This window comes from Pelodiscus sinensis, chromosome 12 (assembly GCF_052426305.1).
Source record: "Pelodiscus sinensis isolate ZL-2025 chromosome 12, ASM5242630v1, whole genome shotgun sequence".
Classification (NCBI taxonomy): domain Eukaryota; kingdom Metazoa; phylum Chordata; order Testudines; family Trionychidae; genus Pelodiscus; species Pelodiscus sinensis.
This window is the reverse complement of record NC_143063.1, coordinates 3942013-3960879: the sequence shown is the minus strand read 5'-3', so window position 1 is coordinate 3960879 and position 18867 is coordinate 3942013. Positions and strand designations below refer to the sequence as shown.

At 54.9% G+C, this 18867-nt stretch overlaps 1 protein-coding gene and 1 long non-coding RNA gene across 4 annotated transcripts; one reads left to right on the top strand and one right to left on the bottom strand.

Annotated features, from left to right (window-relative positions):
• Positions 1–3580: 3580 nt before the first annotated feature.
• On the bottom strand, positions 3581–5825 carry LOC112546602 (uncharacterized). Its single transcript, XR_003090334.3, has 3 exons — positions 5147–5825; positions 4665–4784; positions 3581–3676 (listed from the first exon to the last, which is right to left on the bottom strand). It is a non-coding gene; the product is annotated as an uncharacterized LOC112546602 (long non-coding RNA).
• Positions 5350–16415, top strand: SPMIP8 (sperm microtubule inner protein 8). 3 transcript variants are annotated; one of them, XM_075940461.2, is made up of 9 exons: positions 5390–5467; positions 5746–5960; positions 8136–8367; positions 8699–8760; positions 11970–12144; positions 12746–12807; positions 13414–13478; positions 13572–13604; positions 16266–16415. In XM_075940461.2, exons 3-9 carry the CDS (start codon positions 8145–8147, stop codon positions 16294–16296), a joined length of 651 nt encoding a protein of 216 aa, XP_075796576.1. In that variant the 5' UTR covers positions 5390–5467; positions 5746–5960; positions 8136–8144; the 3' UTR covers positions 16297–16415. The 3 variants fall into 3 exon arrangements, with proteins under 3 accessions (XP_025043014.1, XP_075796576.1, XP_089637547.1); XM_089781421.1 differs by having other exon boundaries at positions 5414–5467; positions 5740–5960; XM_025187229.3 differs by lacking the exon at positions 5746–5960 and having other exon boundaries at positions 5350–5467.
• Positions 16416–18867: the final 2452 nt, after the last annotated feature.

The window sequence follows — 18867 nt, the reverse complement described above, 5'->3', positions numbered from 1 at the left end:
GACCACCATGATCATCTAGTCTGACCCCCTGCATAATGCAGGCCACAGAATTTCACCCACCCACTCCTGGAATAATCCTCTCACCTATATCAACTAACCTATATCATCTGGCCCAATATCCTGAGTCACCCATCTCCCGTTACCCAGTCCCAGCTTTGTACCCCAAGCGTGAGATGGTGTCGCTGACCATCTTGACTAATGGCCGCGGATGGATCTACCCTCCATGAACTTACCCAATGCTTTTTTGAACCCAGTTATGCTTTTGGCTTTCACAGCATCCCCTGGAAAGGAGTTCCACAGGTTGACTGTGTGCGGTGTGTGAAGAAATGCTTCCTTTGTTTGCTTTCAACCTGCTGCCTGTTGATTTCATTGGGTGATGCCTGGTTTTTGTGTTATCTGAAAGAGCAATTAACACTTCCCTTTTGACTTTGTCCCAGCTGTTTCTAGACCAGGGGTGGTCAACCTGTTACAGAGAAAGAGCCAAAATAGTGGAGGATACAGCATGAAGAGCCAAGGGAAAAAAGTTATTGAGTGAAAAAAAAAAAAGCCCTGGCCGCCGCCCTTTTAAGAGCAGACATTTTGAAGTCTGCACGGGACATCACAGCTCCGGCTCTGTCTCTTTCAGACAGAAACACGCTGCCCCTTTCAGAGCCGGGAGCTGCGGGTGCAAGTGCAGAAGCTGCAATTTTTTTCTTTGAAGAGCTGCGTGCGGCTCGCGAGCCACGGGTTGGCCACCCCTGTTCTAGATCCTGTATCCAGGCCGAACAGTCCCAGTCTTTCGAAGCTCTCCTCACAGGGAAGCTGCTCCCTACTCCTAATCATTTTGCTTGTCCTTCTCTGTGCCCTTTCCAAGTCTAAGGCCCCGTCTACACTGGCAGATGCAAAGCTCAGGCAGTTACAGCGCTACTCACGGGGAGCAGCCATGAAAACGCGGTTGGGTGTCCACACAGGCAGCTGCCAGTGCCGTGGCGTGGCCACACTTGCAACACTTGCGGTGCCTTTGGGAGCGGCGCATTCTGCGCAGTGCCTCTTTCTCTTCTGCCGCAGAGACGTGTGGGGAGGCGCAGGGCATCCTGGGTCCCATCTTGATGCCCTGTGGTGCTTCGCGCAGCATGCCCACCACCCCTGTGCCTCCGTCCGCATTTGGCGCCAGCGGCGGCCAGGCCGCGCCCTCTGCCTCCTCGGGAAGCAGCTCCCCCGCTGTTGGCGAAAATGCTGGTCGGTCTCGCGCGCACGTCACATCTGGCCGTCGAGTTGTTCCTGCAGCTGCAAAGGGACGATGAGGCGTCCATGCAGCGTCCGTACGACACAAGGTTCCCTGCGGCATTCACGGGGGCTCCGGCCACAGCGGAACGCCATGACTGGGCTCAGGACACAAACTCCTTGGCTCTCCCTACATGTGCTCCCCTTACCCCCGCACTCTGCTCGTTGAGGGCCCTAAGCCAATGGCCTTTTGTCCACAGATGAAATGTCTCCTGGGGCAGCTGCGGGTGGCTGAGTTTGAAAGCAGGGGCTGTCGGCCACCACGTCTGAAAGTGCTGGCCACAGCCTTCCTGTGTGGCTGGGTGCTTAGGGTTTCCAGAGGACGCCCTCTACACACCAAGCGACCAGAGTGCACAAATGGAGAAGCCCCTTCGGAAAGTGAGCATTTCTGACCACTCTTGGCACGTTACCTGGCTCAGGGGTGGGGGCACGCCGTCTTCTCACTGTGCACAGGGTTGCCAGATGGTTTAACAAAAAATACCGAACATTGCCCCCCTCCCCCACCCCCTCCCAAAAAAAAAACACCGGGAAAAAAATCTGTTGAGAAAAAAAAAGGGGCTGCTCCTTTAAATGGCCCCATGCTCCTCACTCCCCTGCCCCCGCCAGATGCAGCCGGGCTTCCATCCGAGGGAAACAGGCAATACTGGACATTTCACATATCCGGTATTTTCTGTTTTTTTTACCGGACGGGGGACCCAAATAACGGACAGTCTGGGAGAAAACTGGACACTTGGCAACCCTCGCTGTTCACTCCCCCAGGAGCTTTTTTTGGCCCCCTGCCTGCCCTTCCAGGAAATCTAGCATGCGGTCATGTTTGCTTAGCCGAGGAATGACACAAAAGTTTCAGAAGGGGGAGTCGTGTTAGCCTGCAACTGGAAAAACTTAAATAGCAAATAGTCCTGCAGCACCTTCGAGACTAACAAAACACGTAGATGGGATCATGAGCTTTCATGGGTGCAACCCACTTCTTCAGATGACCGGAGTTTAAGGGGTTGGTCCAGTTTTCAGATAAATAACACAGAGGGGGGATGGGGGAAGAGGAGGAAAAAGAAGAAAAAAAAGGGGGAAAAAATTGTCAGAGTGTCCATGCTAAATGAAACTGATCAGAATACTTAGTACCCACTCTAAGTCTCATTTGTTTGGGTTTTTATGTCAGTAGGAGGTGGAATGTAGCGGGCCATCCAGCCAATATCTTTGTTTAGACTTCTGCTGTAGGAATCAATCTTGTAAATGAAATTAAGTTCTGTCGCTTTCCTGTCGAGTGGCTTTTGAAATTGGTTTGAAACAACATGGTAACTTTGAGTTCCATGAATCAGTCCACGGGCAAGTTAAAATGTTCCCCAACAGGTTTGTGCGTGTTGCCTTTTCAGCTACCTGATTTGTGTCCATTATTTCGTTCCCGCAGACACTGTCCAGTATGGCCAATGTCCATGGCAGAGGGGCATTGTTGGCACTTGATGTCCAAGATCACATTGGTGGAGGTGCAGTTGTACGAGCCTCTGATGTGGTGGTTTACGTGGCTAGGTCTCGTGATGATATCGCCTGTGCAAATGTGTGGACAGAGTTGGCACCGGGGCTGATTGCAGGGTTGGGTTGCTGGGTGATTATGATGGAGGTGTGTTGCGTGGTTTCTGGACAGGATTTGTTTGAGGTGAGAGGGTCGTCTGTAGGTGACACGTGGTCTGTCCCCCAAGGCCTGTGAGAGTGAAGGATCATTTTCCAGGATAGGGTGTAGATTGTCAGTGACGCGCTGGAGGGGTTTAAGTTGGGGGCTGTAGGTGATGACAAGTGGTGTCCTGTTGTTTTTTTGTAGGGCCTATCTTGAAATAGTTCATACCTGGGTACTCGTCTGGCTCTGTCCATCTGTGTTTTCACTTCTCTGGGTGAGGAGTGAAATGCCAGGTGCCATGACCTTTGCTTTCTCAGGTGCACAATTCCCTGTTCACTTCCTTCCCACACTGTACGCATGATATTGATGGTGCTGTTGGCAGATCTCTGGGCTCCTTAGGTGACCTCTGAGCTTGGGGATAGCTTTGAGAGTGGGACACTGCACTTTCCCACTTCAGCACTCTCCTTTCCAGACGGTTCCCCCACTTGCAAACAAACTAGGGTGACTGTATTTGAACTTTCACAAAAAGAGGACACTCCGGAGAGAGAGTGTATCTGTATCGGCATCAGCCAACTCACATTGTAATACAACGTGCGCATATACAACCAGTAACAGTGAGTATACAATGTGAGTATATAATATACTGTGTACTGCATGTCATCTACATTGAGTATCTAGAAATAAGAACAAGAGTTAAGGCCTCAAAAATCAATGTTATAATTATTCAAATTTTAATGTTCCTCTTTACATGTTCTGAGTCCTTCCTTTCACCGGTCTTCTTCAGTTTTCTTCCTCCTGATGTGCCTATTGAAATAGGAAATCATGTTGATGAATTGCTCTGTATTCAGAGGAGTAAGGTGAATTGCACATACCACAAGACAGACCAAACAGAACTTCCCTCAAACTAAGAAGTCCCAAAAATGGGACAGAGACCCAAAACAAGAGAGTAAAAAAAACCCAGCAAAAAACTGAAGTTTAAATTAATGTGGGATTGTTCATTTTAGTTCTGTACCACTTCAATTACCTAAATATTATGGATGATTGAGATTGTGGATAATCAAGAACATTTTCAATGTAATTAACATCTGTCAGGGAAAGTGACCTGTTTTGAATAAAAGGGACTTGCACTTAATTGAGGTCTCGGTTTGCTTTTGCAGCCAGTTTCATTATCCTGAAAAGCAAATTCAACGTATTCTGTTAAAAATTAGAAAACAGCAGGAGTTTGGTGAGGAGTGGGGTGTATTTGCATCTACAAGGCAAAGGAAATGGAGAAATCGGACAGGGACTATCTGGGTTTTTAAAACTTTTAAAAGCCCTCCAAATTAAAACCTCCCACAACCCCATCCTATACACACGATTAGCCCGCGCTGTGCTTGGGTACGGACAGGTGGCTGCCAAGCTAGGCTAACCATTTTATGCCATCCACTCCTCTGGGGGACCTTTGTTGCTGATCACGGTTTCAGTCCTAGCCTGCTGGTTCAATGAAAGACACCAGACCACGCGACGCTGGGGGGTTTCTTCGTTGCAAGGCGGACAGAAGCGAAGGGAGCGCTGGCACAGGGAGGGTTGGGATTCAGTCGGCATAACAGAGCCGCAGGCAGCGAGTGGAGATAGGGCAGCTGGCATTTTGGAAACTCAACGTGTGGGAGGCGGCCGGAGCGGCTTGCAAGCTACACCGCTGCCTTCTGAGACATCCCCTCTTCCCCCAGCCCGCACACAGCCCCTGAGGCCGCCTGCTCTCCCCGGCATGCCTACCACAGGGGTGCCAGGAAGCAGCAGCGAGATCACCCACCCTTTTCACTCTGCGGGGCCGTGTCGAGCCCCATCCCGTCCTGAACTTGAGACAACTTCAGGGCCCACCTGTCCGGCACGTCCATGCCCAGCATTTTGCTCTGACCTGGGCTGCCGCCTACTACAGAGAAGAGTTCACGGGGGCTTTCATTGCAAAGGGCAGGAGATGGGGGAGGAGGCTGAGAGGGTCTGGTTGCAGGAGTCCCCCAAGGAGAGGGGAGGAGTCAGGTGGCTGCTGGCTTCCAGCAGCCACTGGGCAAGGGCTGCAGCCGCTGGATGGGAAAGGCCAGGCTCCCATTGGCTGAAAGTTTGGCTGCAGAGAGATGGGAGGGTCCTTAGGGCAGCGGCGTGGCGGGTGGGGGGAGCAGAGGCCGACGGAAGGGGAACTTTTTTTTTTTCAGGCACCGCAAATTAAACATCTACATTTGTTTGGAAAAGAAGGAGCAGGGCAAAAGCCCAGACACTTTTAGATATTTAACAAACCCGGCCGGCCGGAGACGTAAAGGCCGAAGAGGAGGACGTGTGTGGGATCAACCGGACGTAGGATAACCCTAAACCAAACCCGCTCTGTCTCAGGAAGCAGCAGCAGCTGGCTGGAGGGCAGGAACTTTCCTTTCAGTCATGGCACCAGTTACCAGGTAACTGCAGGGACACTGTTCTGGTTACTTAGCAACCCTGCCCTCGTCGCCTGGCAACTATTTTGATATTGGCTGCCTGTTGCCATGGGGCAATAAGGGATCAGTAAACAGAGTGACTGGCGCATGCATCAGGCCTAAGACAATGCGGAGAACATTGAGAAAATAGGTATCGCTGCGATTTAGGTTTTTATTATTATTTACAATTTATACTGGGGCAGCCCCCCCAAACGTGCTAAGACAGACTCATGCCCCAGCGGGAGATTTATAGTCAATCCTCATGCTCTGGTGTTGCTTTTCCCTTGCACTTTGTCATCTCTTTCGGTCAACACTGCTCCCAGGAGAAGAATCTAAGGAGTCCAGCAAAACTTTCATGTCCTGGGGCTGATGTCTCTCTCTCTCTCTCTCTCTCTCTCTCTCTCTCTCTCTCTGTCTTTGGAGCCACAGGGAGCGTCTCTGGGGAGTCAAATCCTCATCACACACCCCCTGCCGCAGTGCGGGGGAAGGAAGGAGACTCGCAATGAACTCCCTGCCAAGGCTTTCCTGAATGCAGCAAGCGGCCGATGTCAGAGCTTCGTTCCTCTAAGTTCAGCGGGGTTAGAAACCAGGATATCCTTTCAGCCCTGCTTTGGCGCTAGAGGCTGCTGGGAGGTGATTCAAAGGTGGATATGAACTTTCCTAAAGTCTGGGGCTGAGCCGAACCAGAGGGTGTGTGGCTGACGGAGTGAAATCCGCATACAAGAGAGACCACAAATCAGGAGCCAGAATAGTATATTTAACAGCAACATTATGCCCCCGTGTTTCTAAGCGATTTTCACTTGATTTTACTTAGAATAAGAGGTTTTTTACTGATTTTAACCAAGTTCTTCTCCAGCGGGGCAGATTAAAAAACCATTCCTGGAACGTTTCCTCCTTAGGTCGGCTTTGTTGGGTCTCTCCTCCCTCTCCTGCTCCCTCTTCTGCTTCGTTCCTCATCTGCAGTCATGTGCCCTCCGCAGAGCTGGGCGCACTGTTATTTCTAAGGCACCCTAAGGGCGCATGGCTCTGTACAGTAGGCCGGGGCCCTACGGAGTTTACAAACTGCGGCCCCATCGCAGCGGGCACCTTTCAGCTGACGCCAGGCAGAGTCAGATCCGGCTCTAAAAAGGCAGGAGCGGATCCAGGACAGGCTCTACAAACAACGCAGCCGGGGGGTTACTGGATGGTACGACCGGAGCTGTGGGCTCCCAATAGGTAGCAAAAGAACTTAAACAACCACCAATGGTCCTGCAGCATCTTAGAGACTAACAAAACATGTAGCTGGTCTCATGAGCGTTCGTGGGCACAGCCCACTTCTTCAGATGAGTGGCGCAGGGAGCCCAGAGTTACAAAGAAATTGCAGAAAGAGAAGAGACGGGGGGGGAGGGAAGAGAAGGGGAAAAAATTGTCAATGAGAGTGTCCGTGCTAAATGAGGCTAACAGAGTAAGCGCTAGGTGCCCGATACTTAGGGTGTTGAATGTAGCAGCCCAGCCAGGTCAAGTCTTTGTTCAGACTTTGATTAAAAGTGTCAAATTTGCAGACAAAGGCAATTTCTGAAGTTTCTCTTTCCAGCTGGTTTTTTAAATTGTTTTGTAATAACCACTTGGAGATCCATTCATGAGTGCCCAAGCAGGTTACAATATTTCCCGAGAGGTTTGTGCATGTTACCGTTCCGAATATCTGATTTGTGTCCATTAATCCTTCATCGTAGAGGATTTGACCAATATCCGTAGCCGAGGGGCATTGCTGGCACTTGATGGCACAGATCACATTAGTGGAGGTGCAGTTGTAGGAGCCTCTGATGTGGTGGTTGATGTAGTTAGGGCCTGTGCTAATGGAGCCTGTATAGATGTGTGGGCAGAGTTGGCACTGGGGCTGATTGCAGGGTTGGGTTCCTGGGTGATCATGATGGAAGTGCGTTACGAGGTTGCTAGAAAGAATTTGTCTGAGGTGAGGGGGTTGTCAGTAGGTGAGGACTGGCCTGTCCCCAAGGCCTGTGAGAGTGAGGGGTCGTTTTCTAGGATAGGGTGTCGATTGTCAGTGATGTGCCGGAGGTTAGGTTGGGGGCTGTAGGTGATGACCAGCGTTCTGTTGTTTTCTTTGTTGGGCCGCTCTTGAGGAAGCTGATGCCTGGGGTACCCGTCTGGCTCTGTCCGTCTGTTTGTTCACTTCCCTGGGGGGGCGGGTGTTTCAGTTTGAAGAAGGCCTGACAGAGATCCTGTCGCTGTTTGTCTCTGGCTGCGGGATTGGAGCAAATCCGGTTGTATCTTTGGGCCTGGCTGTAAACAATCGATTTCCGATCCCACGTGCTGGGCAGCGGAATAAGGCACGAAGTGAGGCGTGGACGTAGGGCACCGATGTCCCTGTCCGAAGATGGGCACTGGGAAAAGGAGGTGCCGCAACGTCGGAGCCCCTGCTGAGACCGTGAGCCTCAGTGCGTAAGGCCGCTGCTGCCCGGAGACCTGCGCAGACTGCAGCGTTCCCTGTACCGTCACCAGGACTGCCCAGGGCGAGCTGCTCCCTCAGGCCCTGTGTGATCCCCTGGTGTGCTGGCAGGATGCCCAAGGCCAAAAGGGATTTGTGAGGGGCTCAGGGAACACCCACCAAACATGCATTGAGCCCCCTCCTCGGGCTGGGCCTTGGCTAGCCCACCAGCAGCGACACCGGGAAACACGCCCCGCCCCAGCTCTCGGGGACAAACCGGGCGTCCTGGGCACCCCACGCCCTCGGGGCTCCTGGGCCATCGGTCAGGATCCAGCTGCTCGCAATACGTGTCCCATGTTTGCGCGCGTCCGCTCAATTGTGCTCTCTTTGCTAGCGTACATCAATGGCCCGAGTGATTGATCTGGTCCCGTGGCCGGACGATGGCCACCGTGTCTACACGGCCCCAGCCGTGCTACTGCCCCTGGACCCCCGGAAAGTCATGCTGGCGGGAGTCAAGGACAGGCTTTACCACCCAGAGCTGCCGACCCTACGGCGAATGGATATGGACTCAGCGGGGAACAAACTCCCCGAGGAGCACTCCCGGGACACCACCGCCTGCACCAAAGGTAATGCCACCTCGGGGCTTTGGGCTGTTCTCTGGGCCTGCGGACAGTGCGCTGGGAGACCTGGCTTTACCGCCAACAGCCCTATTCAGACACAGGTTGGGACCCTTTGATAGCAGGAGCCCAGGGCTCGCTCCAGGGACCTACGGTCGCTCCTGGTTTCCAACCAATGTTCTACGAGAGTCTGGCCCTGAGCCTGCACTGGCTGGCAGGGGAACCGGCTCCAACGCCCAGTGCTGCCTTGGACATGCGCCTGGGCCAGGCCTGGGCTCCACTCTGCGGAAGCGGCCCAGGAGGCCGCGGTTCTCACGTCTCTCCTTGCTCTCTCCTGCAGAGGATTTCGCCAACGCGTCCTTCACTCTGGCGGGAGTCCCCAACAAGCGCCTCCCGACCCTGGTGAGTCACTACAGCCAAACTGAGAGCTAAGAAATCAGTCACTGCTCTGCAGGACCAAGACCTGTTGGCCTTTCCTATAACCCCCTTGTGCCTTCCCATCCCAGGCTATGTCTAGACTGCAGAGTTCTTCCGGGATACCAGGGGCATCCCGGAAAAACTCTGTCGTGTCCAGGGAACACGTCTGCTTTTTCGGATCAGTTTCCGAAAAAGTGGGTGCACTCTTTCGGCATTCCTGGATTCCTCATTTTATGAGGAAGAAGGACTCTTCCAAAAGAGGGTTTTCCCATATTTGGCCTTGTGTGGATGGGCCAAATGTTGGAAAAGCTTCCGAAAAAACAAGCGGAAAAAGGTTTGCACATTGCGGTTCACCCAGACGACCAGCTGAAGGTAGGGAGATGGGGTGGGATCTGTAGTGGGCTCACCCTAGGTTCTGGAGCGGCCTAGAAGATACAGCATGTGCCTGAGGGGCAGAGGGTGGTGGATTGAAGCCCCCCCCACACAGACAGCAGCTGGGCAGCCAACATGAGCTGCCCCAGGGATGACCTGGCTCCCGTATTAGGAAGGCACAGCTGAAAGTAGGAGGGTAGGCAGCAGGATAAGGGACTGGCGGGCGGTAGGGAGGTGAGGTGGGTTCTGGAGTGGAGCAGAAGATAGTGCATTCACCTGGGAGTGTAGACATAACCCCAAAGAGCTAAACCCTGAATACCACCCACGTCCATCTATGTATTAATTCCGAGGGACCTTCAGACATTAGCCAGCACCAGCGGTTGACTCAGCCCTGGGCAGACACGTAAGGAGAGATAGTCCCTGTTCCAAGACACTTACAAGCCAGGACAGGTACTGACAAACCCTGACATGGTCTGGGATTTGGCCATCAGTTTTGACCACTGATTCCCATCCTGCCCCACTGAAAGGAACGTGGCTGCTGGCAGACAGGGCCCAGTGAGTTTCATCACCAGCTAGGAAGACATACCACACACCTCCTTCCAACAGGGCCCAGTATCCCTTCCGGAAGGGTGTCACGCCGAAAGGTCGAGTTGTGTTCAGCCCTGCTCGAAGGAGGACGTGGGGAGGAGAACTAGAGTTACGTCTGTTGCCCTGGTCAATGCTGGACTATTCAATTTCCTCACTGTTGTGACCATCAACACAGGTCCTGCAGCTGGAGCCTGAATATAGACAGGGCACCCAGCATCATAACCACCATGCGGGTGGACCAGAGCAAGGCACGGTTCAATGACACAGTAGTTAAAACAGCAGCAGCGGCGACTGAAATAGAACAACAGTCCAACTCCAGAAGGATGGTTCAAAAAATACGGGAGATCGTTACTGTGAAAAAAGAATTCCCCAATTGCATACTGTGCGGAGGCGTGCGCCTGTCGTGGGCTGTATAAACTCCTCACTGGGCAGCGACAGGTTAAAGAGCAGTTCCGGGCTTGGGAGACCCTGCCCTGCTCCGTCTGGGGCAGACGGGGAGCAGGAGTTGCTCCGAGAGCTGCGGGAGGACAGTGTGTCTCGAACTTGCCCGCCCCGCTCAACGCAAACCTTGCCACGGACCCCCCGCCAGCACCCTGACGACAAAATGGGTGCAGGAGAGCATGGAGGTGCAGAATCGGAGCAGGAAGTAGGGGGCGGGCTGGCTGCCAATGGGGGCAGGGCAAAGGGGGCAACCGCCCTGGAGCCTGGCCATGCAAAGGGGCCCAGAGCTCCTTTGAACTGTTGTGGGAGCGCCAAAGGGACTCTCTGCACAGCATTGAGGGCTGAGCTGTGGTCAGGGAGGGAGGGTGCAGGAGCAGGCTGGGAATGGGGGGTCTGGGTGGGAGGGAGGGTACAGGAGCAAGGGAAGACACAGGAGTGGACTGGAGGTGCAGGGGCAGGGCACAACAGGAATGGGGGTGCTTACTTGGGTCCGTGCCTCCCGCTGCTCCCATTGGCGGCTCCCTCAGCCGGGGAGAGGGGGAATGGCAGCGCAGGGAGCCGCTTGCTCCCCCTGCAGACCGGATCCACCCCACAAACCGCGTCCCCCCCCCCCCCCGGGAAGATGAGGAGAAAGAGGGGGCTGAACCACGTGGTGCTAATCACCAGGAGGCGGCACCACCCAGTGGTGAGCAGAGTGCACTGTGCCCCCTACCCAACAAGCAGAGCAGAGAGATTTTCTCACCATTGTGTTACTCCAGGTGCTGTTTTGGGGACCAGGCAGTGCACATCTGGCCAACATTTTTAAATATTTGCATTGGACAGATATGCCTGGTTTGTTAAATGTGAGTTTTCACTCAATAAAACACACACAATAGATATTCTCCCCTAGCACGCCCACGTGACAGACAAAAGCCTGAACTACTGGTGGCAGGAGTGGGGATTTTTGAGGCAAAATATGTCACCTCACAATTCTCATTTTCGCTAAGGCCACTTTCAGCTCTGTCGCTGCATAAACCCACAAAAGGGCCCCAGCGCTATTCCTGTTTTCCGTGCGCACTAAGAACCCTTCGTACTGCAAGAGGGGGTTAAGCCCCCTCAGTAGAAATGAGACTCAGGGTTCTACGGTAGGTCCCTCCTTGGAGAAGTGTGGGGGGGTGCATCCATTGATCAGCGGCCCTGCTGAAAGGCTTCAGAGAAGCGTGGTGAGCAAGGGGTTTAAGCGGGGAGAGGGAACGGTGAGATTGGGAATGGCAGGGGAATAAAAGCTGCGACTGACATTGCTTCCTTATGAGCCGTTTGGCCTCAATTTCTCCTGAACGCCAGGTGGGTGGGGCTTGTTCTCTCTCTGGGCGCTGGCTGTCCCTCCCAAGGTTTAGCTTCCTCAGCAGTTACCTGGGAAGAGCAAACCGAGGCAAAGAGGGACTCTGTCTAAGCTCACCCGCTAAGCAGGCTCCCGGTGGCCTGCACCCGACTTCCTATCAAACTTGGATCCATCTGGCTTTGACCCCAAGCTCTGCGATGCTTGGATCTTCCCTGTTTCAGCTCAGGCGCGTGTAGCTTCCAATCGGCACAAGCTCTGCCCAAGTCGCTCTTTTGCTGCTGCATTTTTTGCCATCACGGGCCATAACCGTGGGCTTTAGAGGGCAAGGCAGCAGGATCGCTTCCCTGGGCGCTGTTAGCGGAGGCGTTTAGATGCCAAAGCAAGCCCCCAGCCGCAAATCTTTGGAGAGGTCAGCCAAGAGAAGAAGGGGGGTTTTACCGCTGCGACAGCTCTCCTTTGCTGTGCCCCGCAGGGCATGACGGAGATGGGCAAGTCGCTCACCGCACGGTACCGCGCAGGGAAGATGGCGCCGCTCACCCCCAGCACCAACCACGAGGAATGGCCAAGCTACACGCGCGCCATGGAGGACTGGTCACGCTTTGTCTCTTCTGCCGGAGAATTCAAGCTGCCCAGCGTGGACAAGAAAGGTACGGCCCGGCAGGCGGTGGGCGCCGGGAAAAGCCACCGCCAATCAGCGCCTCTCGTACACAGGCGGCTCTACAACCCTCCCGCCTGCCCAGTTGCGAGACAGGTTCCAAAGCGGCCTGCGCCTGGGGTCCCTCCTGAGGCTTAACTCACTGGACAATGAGCAGTTCAGTAGGGGGGCATGGCTGGCGCCTAGCAGCAGATGGGGAGGTGTGAATACCAAAAGCAGGGGAAGTTGCCTGTGTAATGAGACAGCTGCTCCAAGGCCTTACTCAGCCCTAGTCTGATGGTGTGAAATTTGCCAATGACTTGCAGCGTGGCTGTTTCTCTTTGCAGTCTGGCCCAAAGCCCCCAGCATGGTACTGAAACTGGCAGCAACCTGGGCAAGGCAAGCTGGGGAGCAGTGTAAAATACGACAAATTGGCACCACGGCAGTGCTGGGCTCGCAGGGAAGGGGAGAGGGGTGGAAGTGGCCACAGCGCGCTGGGGGCGTTGGGCCGGGCGTGGGGAGCGATCCATCAAAGCCACCGTGAAAACATCAGCGTGCGAGAGGGCTGGCGGCCCTCGGGATGGTAACACACGCGCACCTGTCTCTCCCCACAGTGCTCGGGTTCAGCTGTTACGCTGTTAGACACTTGAAGCCAGACGTGGCTCAGACCTGGCGGGTAAGGAGTTCTCTACCACTGAGCCGTAGTGCGCTGCCTCCTGCTGGGAGCGCCGGGGATCACGCCGGGCCTGGAGAAAAGGGGAATTTCAGTTTGAGCTCCTGAGCAGAACGCTGTCATGGGCAGGGGGTCAGACTAGATCGGCTGGATCCAGCCTGCCAAGCGGATTGATCTGGCCCGGGGAGGTCCTGCCGCTCCCCCGCCCCCCAGCTAATCAGGGCCGTGTGCTCCTTGCAGGACAGGGGCAGGGCGGGAGGAGACGTCGCCCACTCCCCTCGTCCCCAAGCCCTGATTGGCCTGTGGGGCGGGGGGAGCACGAAGTCTCCTCCCGCCCTGCAAGGGGCTCGGCCCTTAGAGTCAACCGCCAGCTGCTGCTCAGATAATAAACAAAAAATTATTGTCTGGTGTTCCTCAGTCTTAAAAAGCTTAAGAAACACTGGGGTAGAGATTTCTTCTGAGGGACAGTGGCCTCTGATAGCCTCCCCCCCCCCCCATCCCTGCTCTAGAGGCCGGACAGGTGGCAGCACAGGGGTGCAGATAGAGAGTGGATGCTACTTGGCTCCAGTGCCCAGCCCTGACTCCCCTCCTGGCACTGTGTCCTTCCAGTACTGCCTCAATCAGAACCCGAGCCTGGACCGATACGGACAGAAGCCCCTGCCGTACAACAGCACGTAAGTAGCTCCGGGATCCCCACCGCAGGCAGCCGCTGGGACCCCTTGGGGTGCTTCTCTGCGACTCACAGACAATCTTCCCTTCCTCTGCAGCAACATCTTCCGGAGCTTCGGCTCAGCGTACAGGTAAACGGCAGAGAGACTGCTGAATTCTGCAAGGGGGCGGGGAGAGATCGGGGGGGACCGGAGAAGGAGGAGGGAGCCCTGGGGAATGGAGCACAGGGAAGGAGGGAACAATTGCTCTCACCCTAAGGGAGCCGGCTCTGGGGAGGAGAGTAACTTGCACATAGCCCCTTGCCAGATATTCCCAGAGGACCAGGTGGCAAACTCCATGCCCTCCCGGGGGACTAATCACCAGTGAAAGGAAGAGGGTCCCAGACACAAGCAAATCCCCACCAGCCTCACATTTCCAGCTGGGAAAGGAGACAAATGCCACGCACATCAACGTACCGTCTAATTTTTCCATCCATGTGCGGAATAATTGTATGTGCACTGAGGCACGTGTGAATGTGCACCACCAGTAGAAACACAAGACCTAGCCGTGGGTGCTCTACTAATCAGCTGGGTGGCTCTTGAATCTCTCCAGAGCTGCCGCACCAGCACAGAGCTTACAGGGAACAGACGCACACCCCAGTTCTGGCTGATTGGATGCTGTATCCATGCACAAAATCAGGGGACCCGCTGGCCCGTGTTGGCTTGCTGAAGGACGGGATAATGCTATCCCCCCTGCCTTTGGCCTCGCCTACATTTCAACTGCACGCCTCTCCCACCACAGTGGGCTGTTGGCACTAAGGAAAAAAACCTTCCCCCATCACGAGCCTGTGCAGAAAGCTAGTGCCACGCAGGGAAAGCCGTTAGCAATTCCTTCCTGCTCCATCTCCTTCGAGCCCGGAAGCAGCACACATGCATGCAGGGCATGTAAAGACCTCGCATGCAGTCTTGGAGTCACTGCCGCAGACCATGTTAGGACTGCGCCAGTTCCAGAGACCTCCCGTTTGGGGGATGTGCTAAGCCCTGGATCCTGTGCCACCACGAATTCAGTCACATCTCTCTGGTGCATCTACTTGGGAGTGCCGGCGAGCTGGTTTGCGCAAACTCCTGCTAGCAGAGAGAGACCTGGGTCCCCTAGGCTAAGGCGACAGTCGCTTGGTTAGTTGGGTCTGCGCATTATGAGGCCACGTCTGGGCTGCATCTAGACTGGCAAGTTTTTCCGCAAAAGCATTTTGCCAGCTGTCTACACTGGCCGCTTGAATTCCCGCAAGAACACTGATGATCTCATGTAAGAAATCAGTGCTTCATGCGGAAATACTATGCTGCTCCCATTCTGGCAAAAGTCCTTTTGCGCAAAAGGGCCAGTGTACACAGCTCAGATTTGTTTTGCGCAAAAAAGCCTGGATCGCGAAAATGGCGATCGGGGCTTTTTTGCGGAAAAGCACGTCTAGATTGGCACGGACGCTTTTCAGCAAATAGTGCTTTTGCGGAAAAGTGTCCGTGCCAATCTAGACTCTCTTTTCCGCAAATGCTTTTAACGGAAAACTTTTCCGTTAAAAGCATTTGTGGAAATTCATGCCAGTCTAGACGTAGCCCTGGAGTATTGTGTCCAGTTGGGCCCCCCACTACAGAAGAGATGTGGGCGCATTGGAGAGGGTCCAGTGGAGGGCAACCAAAATGATTAGGGGGCTGGAGCACATGACCTATGAGGAGAGGCTGAGGGATTTTGGGCTTGTTAAGTCTGCAGAAGCGAAGAGTGAGGGGGGATTTGAGAGCAGCCTTCAACTTCCTGAAGGGAGGTTCCAAAGAGGCTGGAGAGAGGCTGTTCTCAGTAGTGACGGATGGCAGAACAAGGAGCAATGGGCTCAAGTTACAGTGGGGGAGGTCTAGGTTGGAAATTAGGAAAAACTATTTCCCTAGGAGGGTGGGGAAGCACTGGAATGGGTTCCCTAGGGAAGTAGTGGAATCTCCATCCCTAGAGATTTTTAAGTCTCGGTTTGACAAAGCCCTGGCTGGGTTATTTAGTTGGGATTGGTCCTGCCTAGGGTAGGGGGCTGGACTCAGTGACCTTCTGAGGTCTATGATTGGGGCAGGGGGGCTGTTTACATTGCTGCAACAGAGGAAGCAGATAGCTGAGCCCTAAAAAGGCTGGGGGAGAAGGGACAGGGAGGGGAGGGTCCCTGGAGTGGCTGGCACTGTGGAAGGAGAGAGGGGGTCTATGCGGAACAGACAAGGGGAAGGGAAGCGGCCCAGGGAAAGGAGGGTTAAGGCAGAGGTGGCCAACCTAAACCTGAGAAGGAGCCAGAATTGAGCAATGCACGTTGCCTAAGAGCCACAGTTCTAGGTCCCCAGCCCCGATCATCTCTCCACCCCCACTCCCAGCACATCCCGCCCATGGGCAGCCCCACCGGTCAGCGCCTCTTCTCCTTTTCCTCCTGCCCACTGGGATCAGCTCTCTCGGTGGGAGACACTGGAGAGGGAGGCATGTGTGTGACAGGCGCAGTGGAGAGGGTGGGAAGTGGAAGGATTTTAGGGGGAAAGGGTGGAGGGGGACAGCGCCCAGGGTGGAGCTGGGGGTTGAACAGTGAGCACCCTCCGGCCCAGAAGAAAGTTGGCACCGGTAGCTCCGGCGCTGGATTTGGTACCTAGGCAAGGAGCTGCCTATTCACTTCTGAAGAGCCACAGGTTGGCCACCCCCGAATTAAGGCCTCTCCCAAGGCTTCGAGGGAAGGGGGGACCATCCGGTGCCGCCATTTGTTGGGCTTCATCACATGCTGCATCTGCTTCCCTCCCCAGCCGCTCTCACTACCTCCAGCCCTGGCGCTAGGCAGCGGGAACCAGGAAGGGGTGCAGAGCCCGAGGGGCGCAGGAGACCGGCAGGCCGCCAGGAGAAAGGCAGGATACCCGCTGCACTTCCTAGCCAATAAAAGCCGCTCTGAAAATGGATACGCCAAAGAGAGGCTGTGGGAGGAGCTTCCGGGAGGGGCGGGGTCAGACCTCCTTCTCCCCGCCCTGCGGTTCTGCCCGAGTTGCGAGGAAGAGATGAACGGAACCAGGCCCAGGGCGTTGTGCAAGCTGGAGAAGGAAGCGCTTTGCTGGCCCTTTGCCAGAGCGGCACCGGGCAGCTGTACGCAGACGCACCAATCAAGCCTCTGGGCGCCATCGTGCCAGATACTGTACGTCTCTCAGAGGCTCTTCTCCGTCCCTGCCACCCACTGGTAGCTCAGACGGGGGATCCTGGACACAGAGGCAGCCCTTAACCTGGTGTCCTGTCCATTAGATTCCCAAGATCTGTTCCCTCTTCCACTCCACTCCTCCTACCACTTAACCTGCCAGCATTTACTTCCAGTCTTTCACCGGCTCATCGCTCCTGCATCCAGCCACCTCCAGATCCCTCCCTGCAGATACACCAGCAAGAGAGCCGTTTTCTTACCACCCGCCCACCTCGGCGCCTGCTTGTTAGCTCCCCTCCCACCACGTTTCTGCACCCCGGGGCCGGGAGAGCAGACTCGGCCGCAGTCGGAAGGTGTCTTTAAAATGGGCCCAGGCCTAGGCCGCACCAGCGTGTGTTTGAACTTGGGTAGCTCCGTGCCTCAGTTTCCTCTCAGTGAAATGGGGACAGAGTCACACTGCCCTGCCTGCCGGGAGTGGTGCGAGGATAAAAACGCAGGCGTGGCGAGCCGCCCGCACGGGGCAGCGATGGGCGCAAGCTGCATACCACGGGGCGACAGGTCTGAGAGTCGCTCCCATGTTAGTCTGCATTTGTAAAACCAGCAAGGAGGCCCGTGGCGCCTGACAGACCAACCGATGTTCGTGGGTCAAACCCACTTCCTCAGGTGCACGGCGCAGACGTCACAGAGGCAGGGATATAGAACACACAAGCATCTCAGAAGAAGGGGGTTACCAAGCATGTGTAGGGCCTATGTTAACCAGGCCCATTCAGCGGACCATGAAATTGACCAAAACAGACGGTGGATTTGGTAGGGCCCTGGCTGTCCAAGTGCAGGGTGTTCAGGACAGGGAACGTTTCACATCCAGCATCTAGCCCCATATGCACAGGAACCTCCGGGCAACACTCATAATTGTTGTGCACAAATAGGGTGATGCACCTACAGCCAGAGACAGGCCGGGGGAGGGAGAGACAGCTGTAAAGCAACCCCAACCGCAGGAGGCTCTTAACAGGGTAGCTGTACTGTGACGCTACCCTCCTAATCCAGCCACCTGTGGCAGCACGGCGCCCAGGGCAGGAAGAGACCCTACTATCTAGTCAGCGCCTTGCCCAGTCACAAGACACAGGTTTGGTGCCGGTCGCGTAGCTACGAGCTCTTCACCTTCTGCCTCACCCCTTAAACACCAGGCCAAGTGACTGGCTGCGTCTAGATGGACATGATTTTCCGGAAATGCTCAGAAAAGAGCGTCTAGATTGGCACTTTTTGCGGAAAAGCGTCCGTGCCAATCTAGACGCGCTTTTCCACAAAAAAGCCCCGATCGCCATTTTCACGATCGGGGCTTTTTTGCAGTAAACAAATCAGAGCTGTCTATACTGGCCCTTTTGCACAAAAGCTTTGTGCAAAAGGGACTTTTGCCTGAACGGGAGCAGCATAGTATTTCTGCAAGAAGCACTGATTTCAGACAGTAGGAAGTCAGTGCTTTTCGGAAATTCAGGCGGCCAGCTGGCAAGTTTTTCCGGAAAAGCGACTGATTTTCCAGAAAAACTGGTCAGTCTAGACACAGCCTCTGAGTCCTACCAGGTGCAGTGAATGCTTTTTGGGAATTCAACAACTAAAAAGCCGTCAGGCGGCCATTGCTGGACCCGGCGTGAGCCGTTACGGGTGGTGAGGAAGGCCGGAGTGCCTTGTAAAATGAGGGTTAGCCAGTCTCCGTTTCACTCTCCTTCATGTGGCACACACACACGCCCCGTTTACACACAGCACAAGGTGGGCCCTGGTCTGAGAAGCACTAGGATTTACCTGCCGAGGTGGGGACCTCTGTGAGAACGGACGGCACAGTCTGGCCCAGAAGGGAGCAGGCGGGCGCCCCAGTTCGGCCTCGTTGCTTGGAGCAATCGCGTAGCCCTCTGAGCGATTTCCTGTTGGTTGGCGAGACCCAAGAGCAGCAGCGAGGCTTATCTGCCACCTCACAGCCCGCCAACGTCAGGGAACAAGGCATTGCCAACGGCGAGGTTAAAATGCATTTATTCTGGGAAACGTGTAACCGCAGAGAATTTCAGCTGGGCGGAGGGGGAAGAGGTAGGAACTTGCCGGCTTTTAAGCAGGTCTGCTGCCTCTGATACAGCAGGAGCCAGTAAGCACAGGGAGCTGGCTTTTAAGCCAGGTCCCCACACATACAGGCTCCTGTGCAGCCACCTCTGCGGACCCTCCCACTCCCTACTGTTGCC

Coding starts and splice junctions, on each gene's coding strand:
- SPMIP8 (XM_025187229.3), top strand. CDS start 8,145: ATGGCCCGAGTGATTGATCTGGTCCCGTGGCCGGACGATGGCCACCGT. Junction 8,761..11,969: donor ACAAGCGCCTCCCGACCCTG/GTGAGTCACTAC, acceptor TGTGCCCCGCAG/GGCATGACGGAGATGGGCAA. Junction 13,605..16,265: donor AGCTTCGGCTCAGCGTACAG/GTAAACGGCAGA, acceptor TTCCCTCCCCAG/CCGCTCTCACTACCTCCAGC.